At 38.1% G+C, this 20,375-nt stretch overlaps 1 protein-coding gene across 2 annotated transcripts; it reads right to left on the bottom strand.

Moving 5' to 3' along the window:
• Positions 1 to 3,976: 3,976 nt before the first annotated feature.
• TTC5 (tetratricopeptide repeat domain 5) lies at positions 3,977 to 19,698 on the bottom strand. Of its 2 annotated transcripts, XM_079129320.1 has the most exons (10): positions 19,584 to 19,698; positions 16,092 to 16,224; positions 14,247 to 14,458; positions 13,555 to 13,705; positions 12,715 to 12,806; positions 11,083 to 11,139; positions 10,181 to 10,327; positions 9,798 to 10,012; positions 6,537 to 6,681; positions 3,977 to 4,712 (listed from the first exon to the last, which is right to left on the bottom strand). In XM_079129320.1, the coding sequence occupies exons 1-10, from the start codon at positions 19,632 to 19,634 to the stop codon at positions 4,593 to 4,595; spliced, it is 1,323 nt and encodes a 440-aa protein (XP_078985446.1). In that variant the 5' UTR covers positions 19,635 to 19,698; the 3' UTR covers positions 3,977 to 4,592. The 2 variants fall into 2 exon arrangements, with proteins under 2 accessions (XP_078985446.1, XP_078985447.1); XM_079129321.1 differs by lacking the exons at positions 12,715 to 12,806; positions 16,092 to 16,224; positions 19,584 to 19,698 and having other exon boundaries at positions 14,247 to 14,432.
• Between the last annotated feature and the right edge of the window lie 677 nt (positions 19,699 to 20,375).

Genomic DNA, 20,375 nt, shown 5'->3' with positions numbered 1-20,375 from the left:
GTAATCCCTATCAAAATACCAATGACATTCTTCATAGAAATAGAAAAAAATCCTAAAAATCTTATGGAAGAATAAAATACCAGGAATAGCTAAAGCAATTTTCAGCAATAAAAGCAATGTTTGGAGGCATTACAACACCCAATCTCAAATTATACTACATAACTATAGTAACAAAAACAGCCAGCATATCGACGCCTTTTTTGAGAGCAGATTGCTCACTGTCAGGCATCTATCATCCGCCATTTGCCTGCCTCTCGCCTGTCCATCGCCTGCCTTACCCCTATCTATCACCCAACGCTTGAGGTTCACCTCCCAATCGTCCGACAGCTGCCAACAGATTGACCACAGACCTCCAGTGGAGAACCAGCTGCCTGCTGCTGCCTGGAAGTTCACGGTTACAGTACCTGCAGGTTTGATTACACGTGGCTGCCGCCATTTTGAGACAACAGCCAGGCCCTGTAGGACCCCTGGCCGGACTGACTGAGTCCTGTCTCCAGGATCCCTCAGCCCAACCGATCACTCCCTGCCTCTGGGGCCCTCACATCAACTGACTGCTCCCTGCCGCCAGGACCCCCAGACCAACTGACTGTGCCCTATCACCGGGAACCCAGACCAACTGACTGCACCCGGCCTCCTGGATCCCAAAACCACACCAAACACACCCGACCTCCAGGACCACTGCCGGACCAACTACATCCTGTCTCCAGGACCTCCAGCTGACCACGTCCACCCCTGAACTGCAGCTCCCATTTGCCAAAACATTTGGAAGCCAGAGCAGCCATCTTGGATAATCCTGGAAGCCGTAGCTCTGATCTTCAGGTGGGGCAAATCCCATCCTGAGACACCTGCTGGAGGCTTAAAGCTCATTGTCAGGTACCTCTCATACATCAGGCTACTGAACACTGGGAGGTTTCGTTAGTATATGACTATTATACAGTAGATTTTCTTTTTTCTCCTTTTTTAAAAAAAAATTTAAGTTTTTATTTCTTTACGTTTCTTGCTTTCTTTTCCTTCTGTTTACCTGTTCCCTCAGAGTCGCTTTCTCCCTTATTTACATGATGTTATTGTCCCCATAGGGGCTATTTGGTCTAGGATTGCATAGTGTTTGATTTGGGCACTGCTAATATTGATCTCCCCTTAAAGAAAGGGTTTTGGAAACCTATAGGGCCACTATAAGCCTATAGGGGGAAATCTGCAATACCCCAGATCTGCAGCGCTAGAGGGGAAGATACATGAACAACATGAAAAAACAAGGGAAGAAAATGATCCAAACAAATCTAGATTCTATACTAATAGAATCCAATGACAGTATGTTAGAAGAAATGTCAGAAAAGGACTTCAGATTATACATGATTAAGATGATTCGCGAAGCAAAGGATGAGATAAGAGAGCAAATGCAGGCAATGAATGATAATACCAATAAGCTGAAAGCGCACCTGCAGGAAGCAAAAGATCATTTCAACAAAGAGCTAGAGATTCTCAAAAAAAAAACAAATGGAAATCCTTGAAATGAAGGAGACAATAAACCAAATAAAAAACTCAATGGAAAGCATCACCAAAAGACTAGACCACTTGGAAGACAGAACCTCAGACAATGAAGACAAAATATTTAATCTTGAAAATAAAGTCGCCCAAACAGAGAAGATGGAAAGAAATCATGAACAGAATCTCCAAGAACTATGGGATATCATGAAAAGACCAAATTTAAGAATTATTGGGATTGAGGAAGGCACAGAGATACAAACCAAAGGCATGAACAACCTATTCAATGAAATAATATCAGAAAATTTCCCAAACCTTAAGAATGAAATGGAAAATCAAATACAAGAGGCTTACAGAACACCAAATGCACAGAATCACAACAGATCCACACCAAGGTACATTATAATGAAAATGCCTAACATTCAAAATAAAGATAGGATTTTGAAGGCCGCAAGAGAAAAGCATCAGATTACATATGGGGGAGACCAATACGAATAGCAGCCGACTTCTCAACCCAGACTGTAAAAGCTAGAAGGGCCTGGACATATTTCAAGCTCTGAAAGAACATGGTTGCCAACCAAGAATCCTATAGTAACAAGAACAGCATTGTATTGGCATAAAAACAGAAATGAAGATAAATGGATAGAAGATGCAGAGACAAATCCACATAGATACAATCATTTGATACTCAACAAATGTGCCAAAAACATACATTAGAGAAAAGACAGCCTACTTTTTAACAAATGATGTTGGGTATATATATGTAGAAGAATTAACTAGATTCCTATCTCTCACCCTGAACTTCAAAAGGAGTCTAGAAATTAGACCAGAAATACTGCACCTGCTAGAAGAAAACATACTGTCTGACACTTCAACCTACTGGCACAAGCATTGACTTAGGACTCATAAAGCTGTAGAAATAAAATCAAGAATCAGTAAGTGCAATGGCATCAAATTAAAAGACTTCTGCATATCAAAGGAAAGAAGAGAGTTAAGAAAGAACCTACAGAATGGGAGAAAATATTTACCAGTTACTCTTCCAACCAGGAATTAATATCCAGAATATATAAAGAACTCCAAAAACATAACACCAGAAAAACAAATAACCCAGTCAGTAGGCAAATAATTTAAACAGACATTTCTCAAATGAGGACATAAAAATGGCCAAGAAATATATGAAAAACTGTTCAACATTCTTAGTAATCAGGGAAATGCAAATTGAAATTACACTAAGATTTCATGTCACTCCAATTAGAATGGCAAGCATTAAGAAAACAAATAATAATGAATGCTAGATAGGATGTGGGGTAAGGTACACTTATATATTGTTGGTAGAACTGAAAATCAGTACAACCATTTTGTAAATAGTATGGAGATTTCTCAAAAGGCTGGAAATAGAACCACCATACAACACAGTTATCCCTCTCCTTGATATTTATCCAAAAAAACCTAAAATCAGCATACTATAGGAATACATGTATACCAATGTTTAGAACAGCACAATTCACAATAGCTAAGTTATGGAACCAGCCTAGGTGTCCATCAATAGACAAATGGATAAAGGAAATATGATATATATACACAGTGGAGTTTTACTCAGCCTAAGAAGAATGAAATTGTGTCATTTGCTTATAAATGGATGCAACTGGAGAACATTGTGCTAACTGAAATAAACCAAACTCAGAAAGTCAAGGGGACTGATATTTTTGCTGAGGTGGAAGCTAGAGAGGAAAAAAAAAAAACAAGGAATCTCACAAGGGAGACTAATAGAGTATAGAAAGAGAATCAAAACAGAGGGAAGAGAAAAGGGCATGGGGAAGTACTGGGGAATGAAATCTACCAATTATGCTATATCCATGTACAAACGTACCACTATGAATCCCACCTTTATATATAATTTTTAAAAAATAACAGAAGGGAGACTACTAGAACAGAGCAAGGGGATCAGGCAGAGGGAGAAGGGGAGGAGAAAGGGAGGTTTTAGAGAATAAGATTGATCAAATTACATTATGCACATGTATGACAACAGCATATTGAATCCCATATAGTATAATGCACCAGTAAAAAAAATTATCTTGTTAGATTTGGCTTTTATAACTTTTTGAGATGGACACTTATTTTGTAACCCATTCACTAAAAATGTATTTTACATTCTTTACAAATTTAAATGATACTCAAGTCACTGAACAAGAGCTGAACAGGACTGTACCAAGGACAAAGACCTGAGCTATATCACTAGAAGTCTTCCAAAATACATCTGTAAGCATTAATGTCTTATAGCCATTCAACTGGTTATTAATTCTCAAATTCCTCATTTTTCCACAAGGATATTGAGAAACTTATAAAATATATCACTAGAATCTAAAGAAATGAAATACATAGCTTTTTCTGTTCTTTCAGCCTAGGAAACACTATTAGAACCATATTGCTCTACCACTTTGGACCATAATGAGGACCACACCTAGGGATGATAGAATGGGAAAATGGAATTACTGGGTTGTCTATTGCCAGAATTCTTTTAACTGGGAAAGAAATAAACTATTTCATATAAAAACTAAATAGACAATATTATTTCAATAGATATTAAATGCAAGAATTCAAGTCTGGAGAGAATAAAGCAAATCAAACTAGGTGGTATTTTTTTTTTTCAAACAAGTTTAATTCTGTTCCAGCCCCAAATTAGGGGAAGAACTTAAATCTTAAAAAAATGCTCAAAAATCAAGCCATTAAAAAGTTAAGCACCCCTCCCCTTAGCAATAAATACTGAACTGATATATACATATTAGACTCAGGACAGAGACAAAAATAGGAAGCTTAGGGACTCTGTCAAGATCCCAATACTTCTGACAATTCTAAGCTCTTTGCTTAAAACAGCAGTCAAAGAGGCAGGAGAGATATACCATGGGACTGTGTAGCCCTAAAGAGCTGGAACGTGATGGGAGAAAAAAAGGAGACAAAATATCTTACGGGGCAGGAAAAAGGAAAGTCTTCATTTAAAATATTCCCTCCCCAAACTCCTCGAGTCATTGGATGTGGCCAGTCCAGTGGCTGAGTGCCTTGAGCATATCTCCTGGCCTTCACTCCCTCTTCAGCATGCAAGTCAGGCGAGGTCATTCACATTGTGGTCGTGAGGCCACTGTGGCAGCAGCCTGGCTGCTGGAGCCCTGAGGCTTTCCATTCACCACCAGGAGAAGGGGAGTCTCCACACGAATACTGGAAAAGGAATAGTCCTAGAAGACAGACAAGGTTCATTACAGATCCTAAGGTAGAAAAAACTCCAACACAGGGTTACACCACCCACAACTTTTTCTCCCACTCTTCCTATGTATACATCCCTCACCAAATCTTTCATTAGAAACAACAGCTAACAAAGTAGATGTGATTTTTCCAAAGTTCCAATCCTCAGAAGGAAACTCTGGGCAGGGAGTGTACCAGTAGTGTAACTACAAGAATGTCAAATTCCTTGAGCTGCCTAACAGAAGAATGCCACCAGCTCAGAGTCAGTCCTTCACCAGCATCTTCTGACAGGTAACCAGATACATACAGTAGCCAACCAGAGTCACTGGAAACTCTTTAACTGTTAGCCCAAGTGTCTGTAAAGCCCTAAACTAATCTGCCAAGTAAAAATTAGAGTGACTCCTCCCTTTTATATCAAGTGGAAGGAACAGACCAAGTAAAGAATGTCAACGTTGTCCTAATAACAGAAAAGATACCAGCTCACTTTCCCTGTTTAAATGTATTTTAAGTTGTAAAACATGTTGCTAAAAGATCCTCATCCAAAAAGTATTACTCCACTGGCAGTATAAAATCAGCTCTTTTAAGTCAAAGTAAAATAAACAGTTCTCACAAATCAATTATTAAAAAAGTCCTAAGAAGAATATGTGCAAGCAACAACAACAAAAGGCAATTTATAAAAGAAACATAAATACTCAATAAACATATAATAAAATATTCAAACTTGCAAATAATCAAGAAACTAAATTAAAACAGTACTCAGTGTTGAGATGAAACTACAGGGAAACACCTATATCCAATACTGATAGTTAACAACTTACTGGTACAACCTTCCAAAGAATAATTTGGCAATGTGTATGAAAAACCTTTGAATTCTACATACCCTTTATACCCAGAATCTACATTAAAAATTCATATAAGAAAATAATCATAGATATGGGCAAAAATATTAAAATGTTCACTATTTTTACATTTGGGGAAAACTGGAAATAATCTAGATCTGGGGCCACAAAACTCTGTTAAAGGGTTAGGCAATAAAAATTTTAGGCTTGGTGGGTTATGTGGTCTGCTGCAGAATAATTCACCTCTGGCACTGGGTTGCAAACAAGTGAGTGTGGCTATGTTCCAATAAAGCTTTATGGACACTAACACTTGAATTTCCTGTAATTTTCATGTATCAAAAAACACACTTTTTTCCTTTTTAACATTTAATAATACAGAAACCATTCCTAGCTCACAGGCCATACAACAAGTGGTAATCCAGTTTTGGTCAACATACCATAATTTGCTGCCTAAATGGTGAAAACAGGGTTAAATGCCTACTTCTTGTAAGGTTTTTGTAAAGAATCAGATCAGGCAAGGTAGGCAATAATACTCTTAGCGTTTAGCCCTCAGTTAATTGTTCAATAAATATTAACAACCACCATCATCACTACTCCTATGAGTCAATTCAAAACAACGTAGTGGAATATGTAAAACAAGGAAAATGTTCACAAACATTGGCATATAGTAGCCCATAGATTTAAAAGTACATGTGTGCATATATTTCTGAAAAGGAAAAGGACTGGAGCTATGTACAAACTATTGGCAATAGTAAATCCCCATGATAATATTTAAGTCCATTTTTAGTTTCTTTTTGTTTACCATAGTTTCCCTTTTCTATACAAATGGAAACAGAGCATACACACACAAATATTTAGCATACCCACACATACTTATACATGCATGCATCACTTTTATGTTCATTTTTAAAAAAACAGATAAGCTCAATTCCACTTTCAGAGTCTATGAGTTGCAAGAGAATCCTAGCTACTACTCACCTTTCCTCTGTGCTGAATTTGGTGAAGCCGAAGGTTAGGCTCGGGGATGGCTACGGAGTCCCCAATGAGCACTCCCCAGCTCTGCACCATATTATACACCATCACTGCATAGCAAGGTCCATCTGAATCTACCAGGCCAAATGTACTGCAGGTTAAGATGGGTTAGGAAAGGAGAAAAAAAAAAAAAAAAAAAAGGTATGTGGGCAGGAAAAAGCAGAAACAGTGGTTTTTAAATATTAGCAAAATAAATACTTTCTCACTAACTCACTCACTAATCATCATCTCACTAACCATCACCCACTATGTACTTCTGAGTCCTCATTTGTCTTAGACATTATATAGCAACAAAATGCACATAAGCCTCAACAATCTACCACTTTGCTAAGAACTTAGGACACAGGCACTCTGAAATCATCCAACAAATATTAATGATGAACTAGCTCAAAACAATGCAACTAAAACATTATTCCTAGCCTATCAATTTAATTATCACACTCTTAACCAAACCTCCTAAACATCACTGTCAGTCTACTTTAATTCCATCAATTTTCACTTAATGTTATACAAGTGTCTAGCATTATATTTGGCAGTAAGATACCAATCCAGCTATTAATGACCTGGTGCAAGACCCTGGGTTCCATCCCCAGAATAGCAAAAAAAAAAAAAAAAAAAAACACTTAAAAAAGTACAGTGTGATGAATACTCAGCTTTTCCCTTGTGCTAAATTCAGTGAAACCACAGGTTGAGCTGTGGGTCCAAAAATTTCTAAATCAAAACTGAAAATCAGGAAGTAATCTTCAAAATGATTAATCTCACAGGATAAAAAATTAGCTGGGTTAAAACAGAAAAATAGCTGGGTGCAATGGTACATACCTATAACTCCAGTCACTCAGGAGGGCTGAGGTAGGACAATCACAAGTTTGAGACTAACCTTAGCAACTTAGTAAAACCCTAAGCAACTTAGTCAGACCCAGTCTCAAAATAAAAAACAAAAAGGACAGGGTGTGTGACTCGATGGTAAAGCACCTCTAGGTTCAATCGCCAGTACTTAAAAAAAAAAAAAAAAAAACAGGAAAATTAATCTTCAGTAGGAAGAAAACCATCTAAGAGAGGGAGCAAGACAGACTTGGAAGGAGAATGAGGGAACTTCCTGGGGTGGTAGTCATGATCTCCCCCTTGACTGGGATTTGGATTATCAAGAAGCATGCATTTTTCAAAACTCAGCAATTATACATTTAGATTTGTGTATTTCATTGTAGGTCAATTTTACATAAATGGAAAATAATGCAAACAAATACTGAACTCAGTTAAAGATTGTATGCTGAAGCATTTACAGGAAAGTACAATGATTCTTATAATTTACTCTGGATCGATGGATAAATCATAGGATAAATAGATATGTCATAAACTAATAGTAAAACATTAATGGTACCACATAGGTAGTTGCAGACAAAGATATTTAATGTAAAATTCTTTCAACTTTGCTGTTGTTTGAAAATTTTTAGAATAAAACGTTAGGGGGAAAGTTAGCTATATCAAGAAGAAGTTGTAGGATTATTCAGCAGAATAATTGTGTGTAAGGTACAGAGGCATGTAAACAGCTGTTCTGAAATTTACAAAACAGTGCTGCAGTTAACATGAAAGGTACATGTGGGAAAGGGACAAAGATAATGAAAAAGAAAAAGAAAATCCTAAACTAAGCTAGAGAGTTCAAACTTTATTCTGAAAGCTACAGAATATCAGTAAAATAATTTTAATAGAAAGTGGCAATGGTCAGATTTGCATCTGGATTCTCTGGAAGCTCTATGGAACACTGGAGGAAAAGTAGAGTCAGGGAAATGTGTTTGAAGAACAGGCTGAATTAAGGTACTAGAAAACACAGAAGTAGGAACAAAATCAGCAAATCCATAAGACCTGGTAACTATTTCAAAATAGGAGAATAGAGAAGTCAAGAATGACTTTTAGAAGTCTTAACTGTGTGACTGAGTAAAGAGATGGTACCATTCACCAACAGGGAATTCAAGGAGGAGAAGCAGGTTTCAAAAGAATGATTAGATGAGAAATTTTGAACACTCTGAGTTAGAAAGTTTCAATGAAGCCCAGAAATAGATAAAGGGATCCAAAACACAAAAATGAGGCCTACATTGGAGATACACCTGTGAGCATGTAGGAGGTAGCTAGAGGCTTGGGTTCATAAGACATCACTAAGCAAGATGAACTATAGATGAGATGCTGACAAATCAGTGCTCATGCCAGCACATGGCATGCTAGAATTCACAGGGAACACTGCAATCAAGCACACTCTCCTATGAATCAGTCAAAGCCTCAGAATCTTTCTAGAGACTTCATCAGACAATTAATAATCAACACAGGCAAGAATCCCATGGTATGGGAGTCCTAAGGAACCTAACATTTAGAAGTTGGGTAGAAAAAGAGAAACCAAGAAGTAGCAAAACATTTATATATTCTCAAAGTTTCCTTAAAACCTACACCCCTTTATCTTTATCTCTTTTACATTCTTCTCAGCTCTAAGGTGTGCTCTACTTAACTCAACTTTTCTCAACATTCTTCTTGCTCTTCAATTCACCAAACACAAATACCATTTCAGTAGAAAACAAAGAGACCAGGCACCCAAGGATTATGAAGAGAATGAAGGACCAAGGAGTAATGGCACTCACTAAACCCTCATTTTAAGATTTAAATTTTTCTAAATGATTATTCTTAATTTATTGTTATTCATTAGCCTAAGCCCTTTATAATTTTTTTCTCATTCCTCACAACAAATACACTATATGCTCAATAAATATTTGTTGAATGACATCTGAGAAAATCTCCCTATAATCAGGTCTTAAATTCCAACTCAAAGTTCACATTCCAGAACTGCCTAAGTAAATCTATGTCCAAACAGTACAGAATTTGTCCTCCTTCAACTCTGTAATTATCAAAACTCAAAGGGGGCAGAATTTCAAGCTTTCTATATCTTATTAAAAAAAATGCCCTATCAAATTTGTTTTAAATACAGGAATCCACAAAGCACCAAACTCAGGAGGAAAGGCAGGCATGACAGAATCTATAAAGGCCTCTATCAAGGGATTGTTAGATATCACCTAGACGATTTTTGCTTGCAGGACAGTCACAGAAGGGAATGAGAAGTCACTAATTTGTGACCATTAACAATGTCCTCAACTGCCAGGGAAAGGACAAGAAGTGAGAGCAATTAGTTCAAAAGGGAGAAAAAGAGGAAAGGCAAAAGACACTCACAAGGGGACTTTCTCCTCTGTGGTTAGGCTAAACACCACCTTTCCCAGGACCACAGCACCACTGTTCACACCAGGCTGAAGTGCACTCAGAGGCTTGAGCTGCAGGGTCACCTTCTGCCCAGAGGCTGACTGATAGCGTCCATCGCCACAAGGACCTAGGTGAGCAGAACGCAAGCTTCCCAGCATGCTCTGTAGTTTTTTGACCTTCAGCTTTCCCTGAAAAGAAAGGGGAAATAGGAAAAAGTGGAAACTATTCTTGAGTTCAGTCTTTCTCTCCCACCCACCTATTTCAATAAAGTTACTACCACCGAATCCTATTCTTTTCTTATTTTTTGACCCACAGGAGAAGAGAAGAGTAGTCTTCAGCCCTTTATATGTCTTTACCTTGCTTTCCAGGAGGATGGTTAATCTATTAAGGAATTCCAGGAGTTGTTGCTCTCGTTGCTGGGGCTCTGGCCAGGCAGGGTCCAGTGCTGCAGCCCGAGAAAAGCCCTCCAGGGCCTCCCCATAACTCTCTTCATATTTATGTAACTGTACAAAAAGTAGTCCAAAACTTCCCAATTATAAATACATCCAAATGATGCAGAGAGAATAATGCCACAATGGGTTAGGAGTCTGGAGAAATAAACTGTTTTCCATTCCAGTTATTTTTCTGTCCTACCATGAGCACCCTTCTTCCTGGCCAAAGGTGATAGCAATAATGAAGATGAAATCACTTTAAAGAAACTAATTTACAAACTCTGAATAAGTGGCACATATTGGATCACTCTAGTTTTATATTTATTCTCTTTTTTTTACACATGGCAAACTCTTTTATTTTCATATTAACATTAAAATACAAAACATAAACATTAAAACACAGAATTTGAACAAACAGAAGTCCCACTGCCCCTATTTTCAAAGCAGGTGCAAGGATATATACAAAAAGATTATTTTGAATTTAACTGTACACCCTCAAATAGGAAAACAGCCTGAGATGTGGGGTGAAGGAACATGGCAGAGCAAAGACCCAGATGTGTGTATATTTATTCTTAATACTTCAAAATCTTCTACACCATCTCTCCATTTTCTATGTACCTGCCTACCTCCCAGCCCCTTCTTTCCCTCTAGCAACTCCATGAGATACTGAACTCAAATTGAGCTAGCCAGTCCTAGAAATAATTTGGCTTTCCCCTCACAGTTTGTACTGAACCCTGTCCATATGTATACTCAGTTATCTTCACAAGCCAAGACCTACATGTCTTTTTTAATTTGACCTTCATATGACTACTGCCCCATGGTCTTACCGTTGCCCTGTTCAGATGCAGGTCAGGATTGCTAGAAGCTTTCCTGTCAACCTTCTCCTATAAGGGGATAAAAAGATCATCAGTGGATCTTGCCTCAATCTTAAGGATAGCCTTACCCACCACATCATAGACCTCTTCTCCCTAAAACAATTTTAGTTTCTTGTCAAAATGTTACCTATACCCACACTATGATACTGTAATTTCTTATATGATATGTTCCTCAGTCTCTCAAACCTGAGGGATATAAAGTGTTTATATATTTGAAACTTTCAAATATGGTTTTAATTAATCCATATAGTACTATAACAATAGAATAAGAAGAAATACGTGAAAGCATTCCGATAAAAATAATTTTTTTTTAGTAGTACTGTGTTGGATAAATGAGGAAAGTCTAGCACAGAAATGATATTGACTTAATGCATTTCCTCTGCCCATGAGCCTGACTCCAGATACATGCAGAATCATGTTCCTACATCCAAACCCCTTAAAGCACACATAGAAAGTCAAATTCTGATTCTCTAAAACAGACGGAAAGAAATCAAAGGACAGTGCAAATATGCTGGGAAGAAACTGATCTGTTCATTTTCTTAATTCTATTAACTGCCTGCCACACTACAAAAGCACAAACAACATGAATTAAAATCGTTTAAATGATTAGTTCAGATATGTTTAAAAATGCAGGTATAGGTGAAGAAATTAAAGAGTTAAGAGCAATTGGCAGAAGTCAAATATAAAACTTTGAAGTATAGTATATTATTCTTTAAAATGTAAGCATTCAAAAAATTAAGAAATTAGAGTAAAAAATAAATCTCCTAAAAGTTTCCTCACTGAAAAAAGGACAGTCCTTGAACTGCACACATGAATATAAGGGAACTGTTTTTCTTTATTTTGCCACATAGAGCAAAATAAATAATGATAAGTTAAAAAGCAGATTTCTATGTCAAAGAAAGCATAAAAGTAAAGGAGAAAGATGAACATGGGAGCTAAATAAAAAGTGCTCAGAAGGGCAATGTGAACCTCCTAATAATGAGTAATCAGGTACCCAAAGCCTGAAGGAAACCCCCATGCAAGTGGCTGCTGATGTAAAAATGGCCTGAAAGACTAAGCAAAGAATGTGCTCCAGTGAATTAATTCCTAGGTAATGATGCAGAATAGACTACATACTATTTTCTCTTGTAGCCCATGGGAAATCCAGAGCCACACTATCTTAATAGTTAATTCGGGGTAGTACTTAAATGTTAGAGTTTTTCTTTTTTCTTTAAAATAAATATATACAATTAGTAAGCTTTATTTTAATAGCCTTTTTTTCCCCATTAAAAAAATACAAAGAGGTTGAGAGATTCTGTGATTTGGTTATACATGCCTCTAAGATATCAAAGAGTTAAGAGCAATTGGCAGATAGCTCTAGGAACTATCTGACTCCAAAGCATCACACTGCAAGTAGCTCCTAACACTCACATTATAAGAAGAAATAAGTCACTTGTGCAGACACAGTTTTACAAAATCACACACATGAGAAGCCAGCCAACACTTCACATGCTGCTTGCCAAAGAACCATAAGAAAGACTGAATGATGCTCTTCCTTCTGTGGGTGCCTCTATGTACTTGACCTGGGTAACTATAAGTACTTACTGCTTGAGCATAGGCACTGAGGGCTTGTTGGGAGATCTTAGGGTTCTGGCCAGTATTGAAGTATAGAGAAAGATATGCATTCCCCAGAATATCTGAAACAGAAACAGCAGTGGATCATCTCAGAGCCCAAATCCAGGATATGATCTAGTCTGTTAATCCCTGAAAGACTATTTCTGGTGGACACAATGGCACATGCCTGTAATCTCAGCAGCTAGGGAGGCTGAGGCAAGAGGATCGCAAGTTCAAACCCAGCCTCAGTAACTTATTAAGACTAAGCAACTTAGCATGACCCTGTTAAATAAAAAAGGAATGAAGATGTACTCAATGGTAGCACCCCTAGGTTCAATCCCTGGGACCAAAAAAAAAAAAAAAAAGAAAGTCTATTTGAAAGACCCCACGTATGATCCAAACCAGGATGACAATATATTTAGTATGTCCAAAATTCTTGCAGGATAATAAACATGGACATCCTCCCCTGCACCCCTAGAAGAGAAATTTGAATAAACTTTACAATAGCCCTATATGCTTATGTGGAAGCATTTGTTTCCTCCATTGAATCCAAAGATCCAAGAGTGGAGTCAGGAGACTGAATGGTAGAACATTTACCTAGCATGCATGAGGTCCTGGGTTCAATACCAGCACCATACAAAAAAAAAAAAAAAAAACAGAAGAAATCCAAGAATAGTGGTTCATCAAATACCTTTTGGGCTTTTTTAAAACAAAGATGCCCTGGTTTCACCTCAGAGTCAGATTCAAGATAGGTTCCAGGTGATTCTGGTATGTAGCCGTGACTGAGAACCACTACTCTAGAAACCTGGGAGATCTCTTGAGAGCACTCACACCAGGAGCGGCCATCAAGGACATCCATCTGCACAGCCAACTTAGCTTGCCGAACACTGTCCATGACATGGTTAGAATGTTCATCTCCTGTGTCTGTCCGCAGCTGGCGAAGCACCATTGACAGATTTTGCAGGGAGACTTTGTTCTTGCACTGCAAATTAAAAAAAAAAAAAAAAAAAAAAAAATACTCAACCTTCCTGATTCTACCTCTTCTTTCCAGATTTATTCTGACCTCAATCTTCTCCTAAATCTAATTTTTCATCTTTATTCTAGCTGCAGTCTGCATCGTGGATGCCTAACAACAAGGATTGGCTTGGTTGCTCACTTTTCTTCACTTCTTTTTATTTTAACTTTTAAAATTTTTTTGAGTTGTAGATGAATACTTTTATGTGGTGCTGAGAATCGAACCCAGTGCCTCACATGTGCTACCACTGAGCCACAACCCCAGCCCTACTTTTCTTCACTTCTTATCTACCTCTGAACTTGGTCAAATCACCTTTTTTCTGTCACCAGGTCCCTGTCCCTGATTTCCTCATCCAGGTCAGCTCCCCTACCCTTCTTCCCTTCTGATTCTATTCTCCTAGTTCAAACTTTGGCTCTGATCTGGTATTACAGTCCTAGAGAAATTCACAGAACCAAAGGAATTCCATCCTTCCCATCTGTGTTTTCTGAGGGGATGGTGGGCAGCTCACATGGGTGAGGGCTCCTGAGAAGCAGGTGTGGGCAGCTGCAACATCCCCTTTCTTCCAGTAGACCTCACCCAGCTGGTTCCAGGCTTCCACCAGCTCAGGTTCCAGCTTCACAGCCTTTGACAGAAGCTCCTCAGCCTTAGGGCTATAGTCAGGAGTCACATTCAGTGCCTTCCCTGTTAGCATTAGAGCCTGTGCCTTGCCCTGGACAGAACCTAGGAGGAATGGAAAAAGATAAAGGAAAGTTGAAAAACCTGAGCAGTGGGAAGACCAGGGTGCTGTCTGTCAAGAAATAACAGCATGCTAGCTCTAGGAAGGGAAAGGGTTGAGGAAAATCTTTACCAGTGAACCATTCACTGAACACCTATTATATGGAGAACACTATGTTAGGTATTGGATAACAAAGCAAGCAATATTTCTACCCTAGATGGGCTTTTACAATCTGGTGGAAAAGACAAAACTTAACACATGGAAAATAAAAATAACAATGAAAAGCAGCACAGGGTACACACTCAATGAACAGGCTTTTAAAAGTAAACAGAAGAAAAGATAAAATGAAGGGAAGGAAGGGGGTATGTAAAAAGGAAAGAGTACAATGAACCTTCTTATGTACATATATGAATATACTACAGTGAATCTCACCATTATGTACATCCACAAGAAATTAATTTTAAAAAGTAACAATGGGGGAAGAGGGGCAAGAATGGAGGAAGGAGGGACTCTATAGAAGGATAAGAGGTGTGGGAGGGGTGGGGGGGGGAGAAAAAAAATAACAGAATGAATCAAAAACTATTACCCTAGGTAAATGTATGATTACACAAATGGTATGCCTCTACTTCATGTACAAACAGAGAAACAAGACGTATCCCATTTGTTTTCAATAAAAATGAATTTAAAAAAAAGTAACCGTGGGTAAATGGCAGAAAGATCAGTAAAGGGAAGGGAACTGGGGGTGGGGAGTATTGAGGACTGAATTTAAACCAGATATATTCCATGCTTTTATAATTATGTCAAAATGGATTCTACTGTCATATATAACTAAAAGAATAAATAAAAAAAGAAAGATGAGATTCTTCTCATCACATAAGAAAATCATATAAACAAAAATACATGTGGTATGTTCATGCAAGCATGGGTGTTCCAACCTGGATGAAACAAACCAAGTAGTCAGAGATGAAATTAGAAAAAAGAGTGAGACAATGGAGACTTAAATACAAGGTTAAGGGGGTTAGATTTCAGACACTCAATAGCAGGAATCTTTAGATACTTGAGCAAAAAGGTAGACAAGAGGGAGCCAGGCATAGTGGTGCACACCTATAATCCCAGCGACTCAAGAGGCTAAGGCAGGAGCATCACAAACTCAAGGCCTGAGCAAATTAGTAGCTCAAAATTAAAAAAAAAAAAAAAAAAAAAAGGGGGGGGGTTTGTTGAGGATCATAGCTCAGTATAATAGTGCACCTAGGCTAAATTCCTAGCTGGGGGGGAAAAAGTTAGCCAAAAGAAAAAGATTAAATTCATGAAATAAATGAAGCAATGATTTAGAAAGATAATAACCATGGCCAAGGTCAGCATATAAATAGATCTGGAAGTAAAATGAATTAAAAGCAGAAAGATCAATTAAGGAGATTACCACAATACTTCAAGCAACAAGGTTTCCTATAATCAAACCTTAGGAAAAGCAGCTTAGGTATTGAAAGGTTATTATCCTGCAAAGGGGTCCTTAGAAGGGACAATCTGTTCTACCCTCCTATAGTAGCCACCAACAAGAGACCAGTCTACAGAAAGAGAACACAATTCTATCACATTTCAGTGAAGAGCAAGGGGCTGCAAGTTCTTTAGAGCTCATACCCAATACTTCCTCCATCTGCTGCACAGTCTTCTCCATCTCCTCCCGCACATCCTGTTGCTTCCGTCCAGCATCCTCAACACTATGTGTCTCAAAATAGCTATCTCGAAATGAATAGAGCTGATCCACCAGTTCCTAGAAGGCAGAAGAATAACACCATTAAGTGCAGAGAGAGAGCATCGGACATGGGAATTTGAAAATGACCAGCCATACTAGCTCTTGGTCTAGAAATACTGATTCTCTCATCTCACCTAGGAATGGCACAATAAGGAAGGTGGCCACGTCTATTTAAAGGTTGCAAATCATGAGGAAAGCAGTCAGTATCCAGAGCCCACGCTCAATGTCCCAAGTTTCCCTATGCCAGTTCCTGCACTACAAAGACAATTCTTTCTCCCAGCTCCAATAGAGCTTCCAATATCTAAGTATTTCACATACCACAGCTGGGAGGAGGCAAACACTTTGCAACTTGAGAAAAACCAAAGTTAACAAGATCATTCTATCTGGTTCTGGTCCCCAAAGAATAAAACTTTCAAATCTACCCTTAAAACTGGAATTCTTAAGCTTAGTGGCAAAGCACTTGCCTAGCAAGTGGGAGGCCCTACATCTGCTCCCCAGCAAAGCCAAAAAAAAAAAAAAAAGAAAAGAAAATTTAATTGGACTTCCTAACAAAAACAATTTTATCCCCAATTTTTCACATGCTGATATCTGAAAACACATGACCTTTCTGAATATGATAAACATGTGAGAAAGGCATTGTTTTCCACCACAAACAGTTCAATGTGAACTTGGTAACCTTGGTATTTTTGCAGGGTTTTGTTTCTTTTGCAGCACTTGGGATAAATCAGGGTCTCTAGCTCATTCTAAGCAAGCAGCTCTACCATTGAGCTACATCTGCAGCCGTAAGGTTTTGTTTCTTTAAATGATTGTTGTGTTTTGTTTGGTTTTTTCCCCATTTGTTTGTTTTTTTGTCAAGTCATCTTCTGGCTCTCTGGCATTATTTGCAAGTAAATATACTCTTTCCTCTTTGAAATGTCTCTGAATCTTCCTGTGAAACTTTTTCACTATTTTTTTCCTGAAACTGGACAGCAGCAGAAACATATAGACCAACCCAATAGGGTTTTACCAACTCCCACCAAAGAACATCCTAAATGCATCCACCTGCCTCCATCCTGATATGACCATCCTGGACTAAAATAGTTTCATTACTTGCCGGTACTACTGTAATAGTGTCTTACTAATCACCATGCTTTTACTCTCCCCCATTCTCTTCACTGTAGACAGAATGACCTTCTAAAAATGTATATCATATCACAAAGCCTAGTTTTCAGTTGCAGATAGAATAAAATCCAACTCCTTACCATGACTTACAACATTGTATGCTCTGATCTCCCAAAATCCACTCTGCCAAAAATTCCACTTCCCACCCTCCCTCTATAATACTCAAGTCACACTAGCCATCATTCAGTTCTCAAAGTCATCAAGCTCAATCCACCTTGAGATCTTCATACATGCTTTTCCCCATGTGAGCTTTTCTTTGCTCACATCTCTGCACATGTAACTCCTCATCATTCTCTAGAGTTCAGTTCAAACACCAGCTTCTCAGAGTTTTCCCTATCAAAACCAAAATAATCTTCCCCTCTATTAAATCACCCTTTTATTTTTCTTATAGTACCTATCATTTGAAATTATGTGACCTATTTATTGTCTATTTTCTGTCTCTACTACTGGAATATAAATTCCATAATGGAAAGGACTCTGTTTTGAGTTAAACCTGATTAGAACAGGGATTGGATCATGGTAGGCTCTCATTAAGTATATTGATTAAATTGATACATCATACCTGTATCTAACAAATACATGTGTTACATTTAATTTAAAATCCTACTCAGGATAAAGAGCATGAACTAGCACCTTCTGCAGTTGTGGCTTTTCAAATTTTATTGTTATTATTCCCAGGACCCAGACTGCACAGACTGATTCTAATAGTGAAGCAGAACTCAAAATTCCATGTTTTTAACAAGTACCCCAAATATATAAAAAGACAGTGGTCTGTGAAACACACTTTGAAAAATATTATTTTATACATTCCTTCTACACTAAAAATCTATAACAACAAAATCAAAGCTTACCACCATTCCCATGGATAGCAACATCATTATCCAATCTTTTTCCTCTTCTCTACTTCATTATTCCATTTCTGCACTTACCCCACCCAACCCCAAAATACCCCAAGTATCCTCTTCCAAGCCACTGAGAGCATCTACCATAAATGAACCCAGGGGAAAAAAGTTCTCAGCAAAAATTTCAACCAATTTCCTTTTGTCCTGCAAACAGAATGGCTGCAAATTGGGAGGGAGTTTAATACAGGATCTTCCTGTTTATTTACAGTTGCTAAAGCAAATATGCAAGAAATTGTTAGGTTTTGTTTTGCTAGACTGAACATTTTTCTCTCATGCAATATCAATACCTATAATTTGTTAAAATTCAAATAGGTGCATGCAAAAATAGAAGGTAAAAAACTTATAATCACTCCAAATAGCCTCCGATAGCCTCAGGGATAGCTAGTGTTTAGATTTTTTTTTTTTTTTTCTGTACATTCACAAATACATATACATGATGTTTCTAATATGGAGCCAGGATTGGGAATTTCTGACTTCAGTCATCACGCTGGGAACAAAATGAAGTTAATCCAAATCAGCTGAAAGCGAGATTAAAGTCCACACTCTACAAGTGCTATTATGTTAACGTGATCAGGAAACAAATCTCACCAATGCTTAAAACTTTGGGGTTTAGAAGCCGTGAAGCAAGTTGCAAGTCTGTCCATAAGCTCTAATGTTTGCATTTCAGCTGAGTTTCTGAGATTTAAAGAAAATTAAATGAAAGGTAGAGTCAAGCAACTATGTAATTCCTAGCTACCAAGAACAATAGTCAGAAGAATAAGCACCTGTAGACTAGAAGAAGCCTGAAGCAGTCTGCAATGGATCCCAAACTGGGACTACAGCGGTCAAAAAAATTTCCAAACCGTAAAGTCCTAAGGAAAGGAACCAGGATACTTGCAGTGCAGGCCATTACTATGATTGCTGACAACCTCAAAGCAGAAAGGTGTTAAGAGGAACGGCCTTTCTAGGGATGAAACAACACGTGATAATGGTTCATGCAGACCTGCCATACACATGAATACGCTGTTAAGGAGGAATGGGGGGGCGGGGGGCGGGAGCACGTCCTAAGAATGTACAGGAGTACTGTCGTGAGGAACAATTCCTCTTCCGCAGTCACGGCGGCAGCGCCGGGTGCTAGCACACAGGCTGCGTTCCTCTCCTGGCCGGGAAGCTTCCCTGGCCACTGCCGGCTGCAACTCGGGAGTTGTTATAGTAACCGTACAGACGCTTGCAGCACCGAGTATGTGCCACGGAATTTGCAGGCACTGCATAAAATCCCTCCCTGCACCTTTCCGAGTAACAAAAGCACATACAGATTTTAATCTCTGGCCTCACCTGTAATTTCTGCAAGATGTGCTTAGCTTCTTCCTCTTCCTCAGCCATCATTCCCCAACCACACAGGGCTTCTCTGCCCTCAAGTTTGTAATCACAGAGACGCGTACACACGCCCATCGCGGAGCCACAGCGACATCTAGGGCTCTGGAGGCTAACCTGCACCTGAAGGGTATTGCTCCAAACCAACTTTAACTAAATGCCTGCCTATAATGGTTCGAAGACCTCTTTAATCGCTTTTTAAGTCATAAACTTTTCCAAATTCTGGAAACAAAATATCCTAAAATTAATTTCATGTATATTTTTGTTTCATATTTTCTTATTTATATCAAGATTACAGTACTCTAAAACGACAGTTTAAGACAGTGAAATGCTTTTGCCCTTTGAAATTTTGAAGATAATGTGGAACAATGGCAACGTCTGAATCTTTTGCAAACTTCGTAGAATTTCTAATATATGAGCAATTTCATCATTTGGAATGCACTATCTTACTAAATCTACTACACTTGGGATGGTTTTATAAAACTATCATGCTGTGTAGACTGATAATGTTTACAAATTCATTGACTATTTCCAAAAGGAAACCCAAGAAACAATGTCTCAGGAAAGTGAAATGGGGACTGGGACCTGTGGATGAGGGAAGAGAATTCTTTTCACAGTGTACTGTTGTGAATTTTTTACCACATAAATGTACTATCTATTCAAAACTAAACAAAATTCTTAAATAAAAAATTATTTTCTTCTACATAGACTGTCCCTGGAAAGAGAAACAAGACACTGTCAACAGTTACTGCT

The sequence above is a fragment of the Sciurus vulgaris genome (genome assembly GCF_902686455.1).
Source record: "Sciurus vulgaris genome assembly, chromosome: 2".
NCBI classification, from domain to species: Eukaryota; Metazoa; Chordata; class Mammalia; order Rodentia; family Sciuridae; genus Sciurus; species Sciurus vulgaris.
The sequence above is the reverse complement of the archived record's forward strand: the minus strand, read 5'-3'. Positions and strand labels throughout refer to the sequence as shown.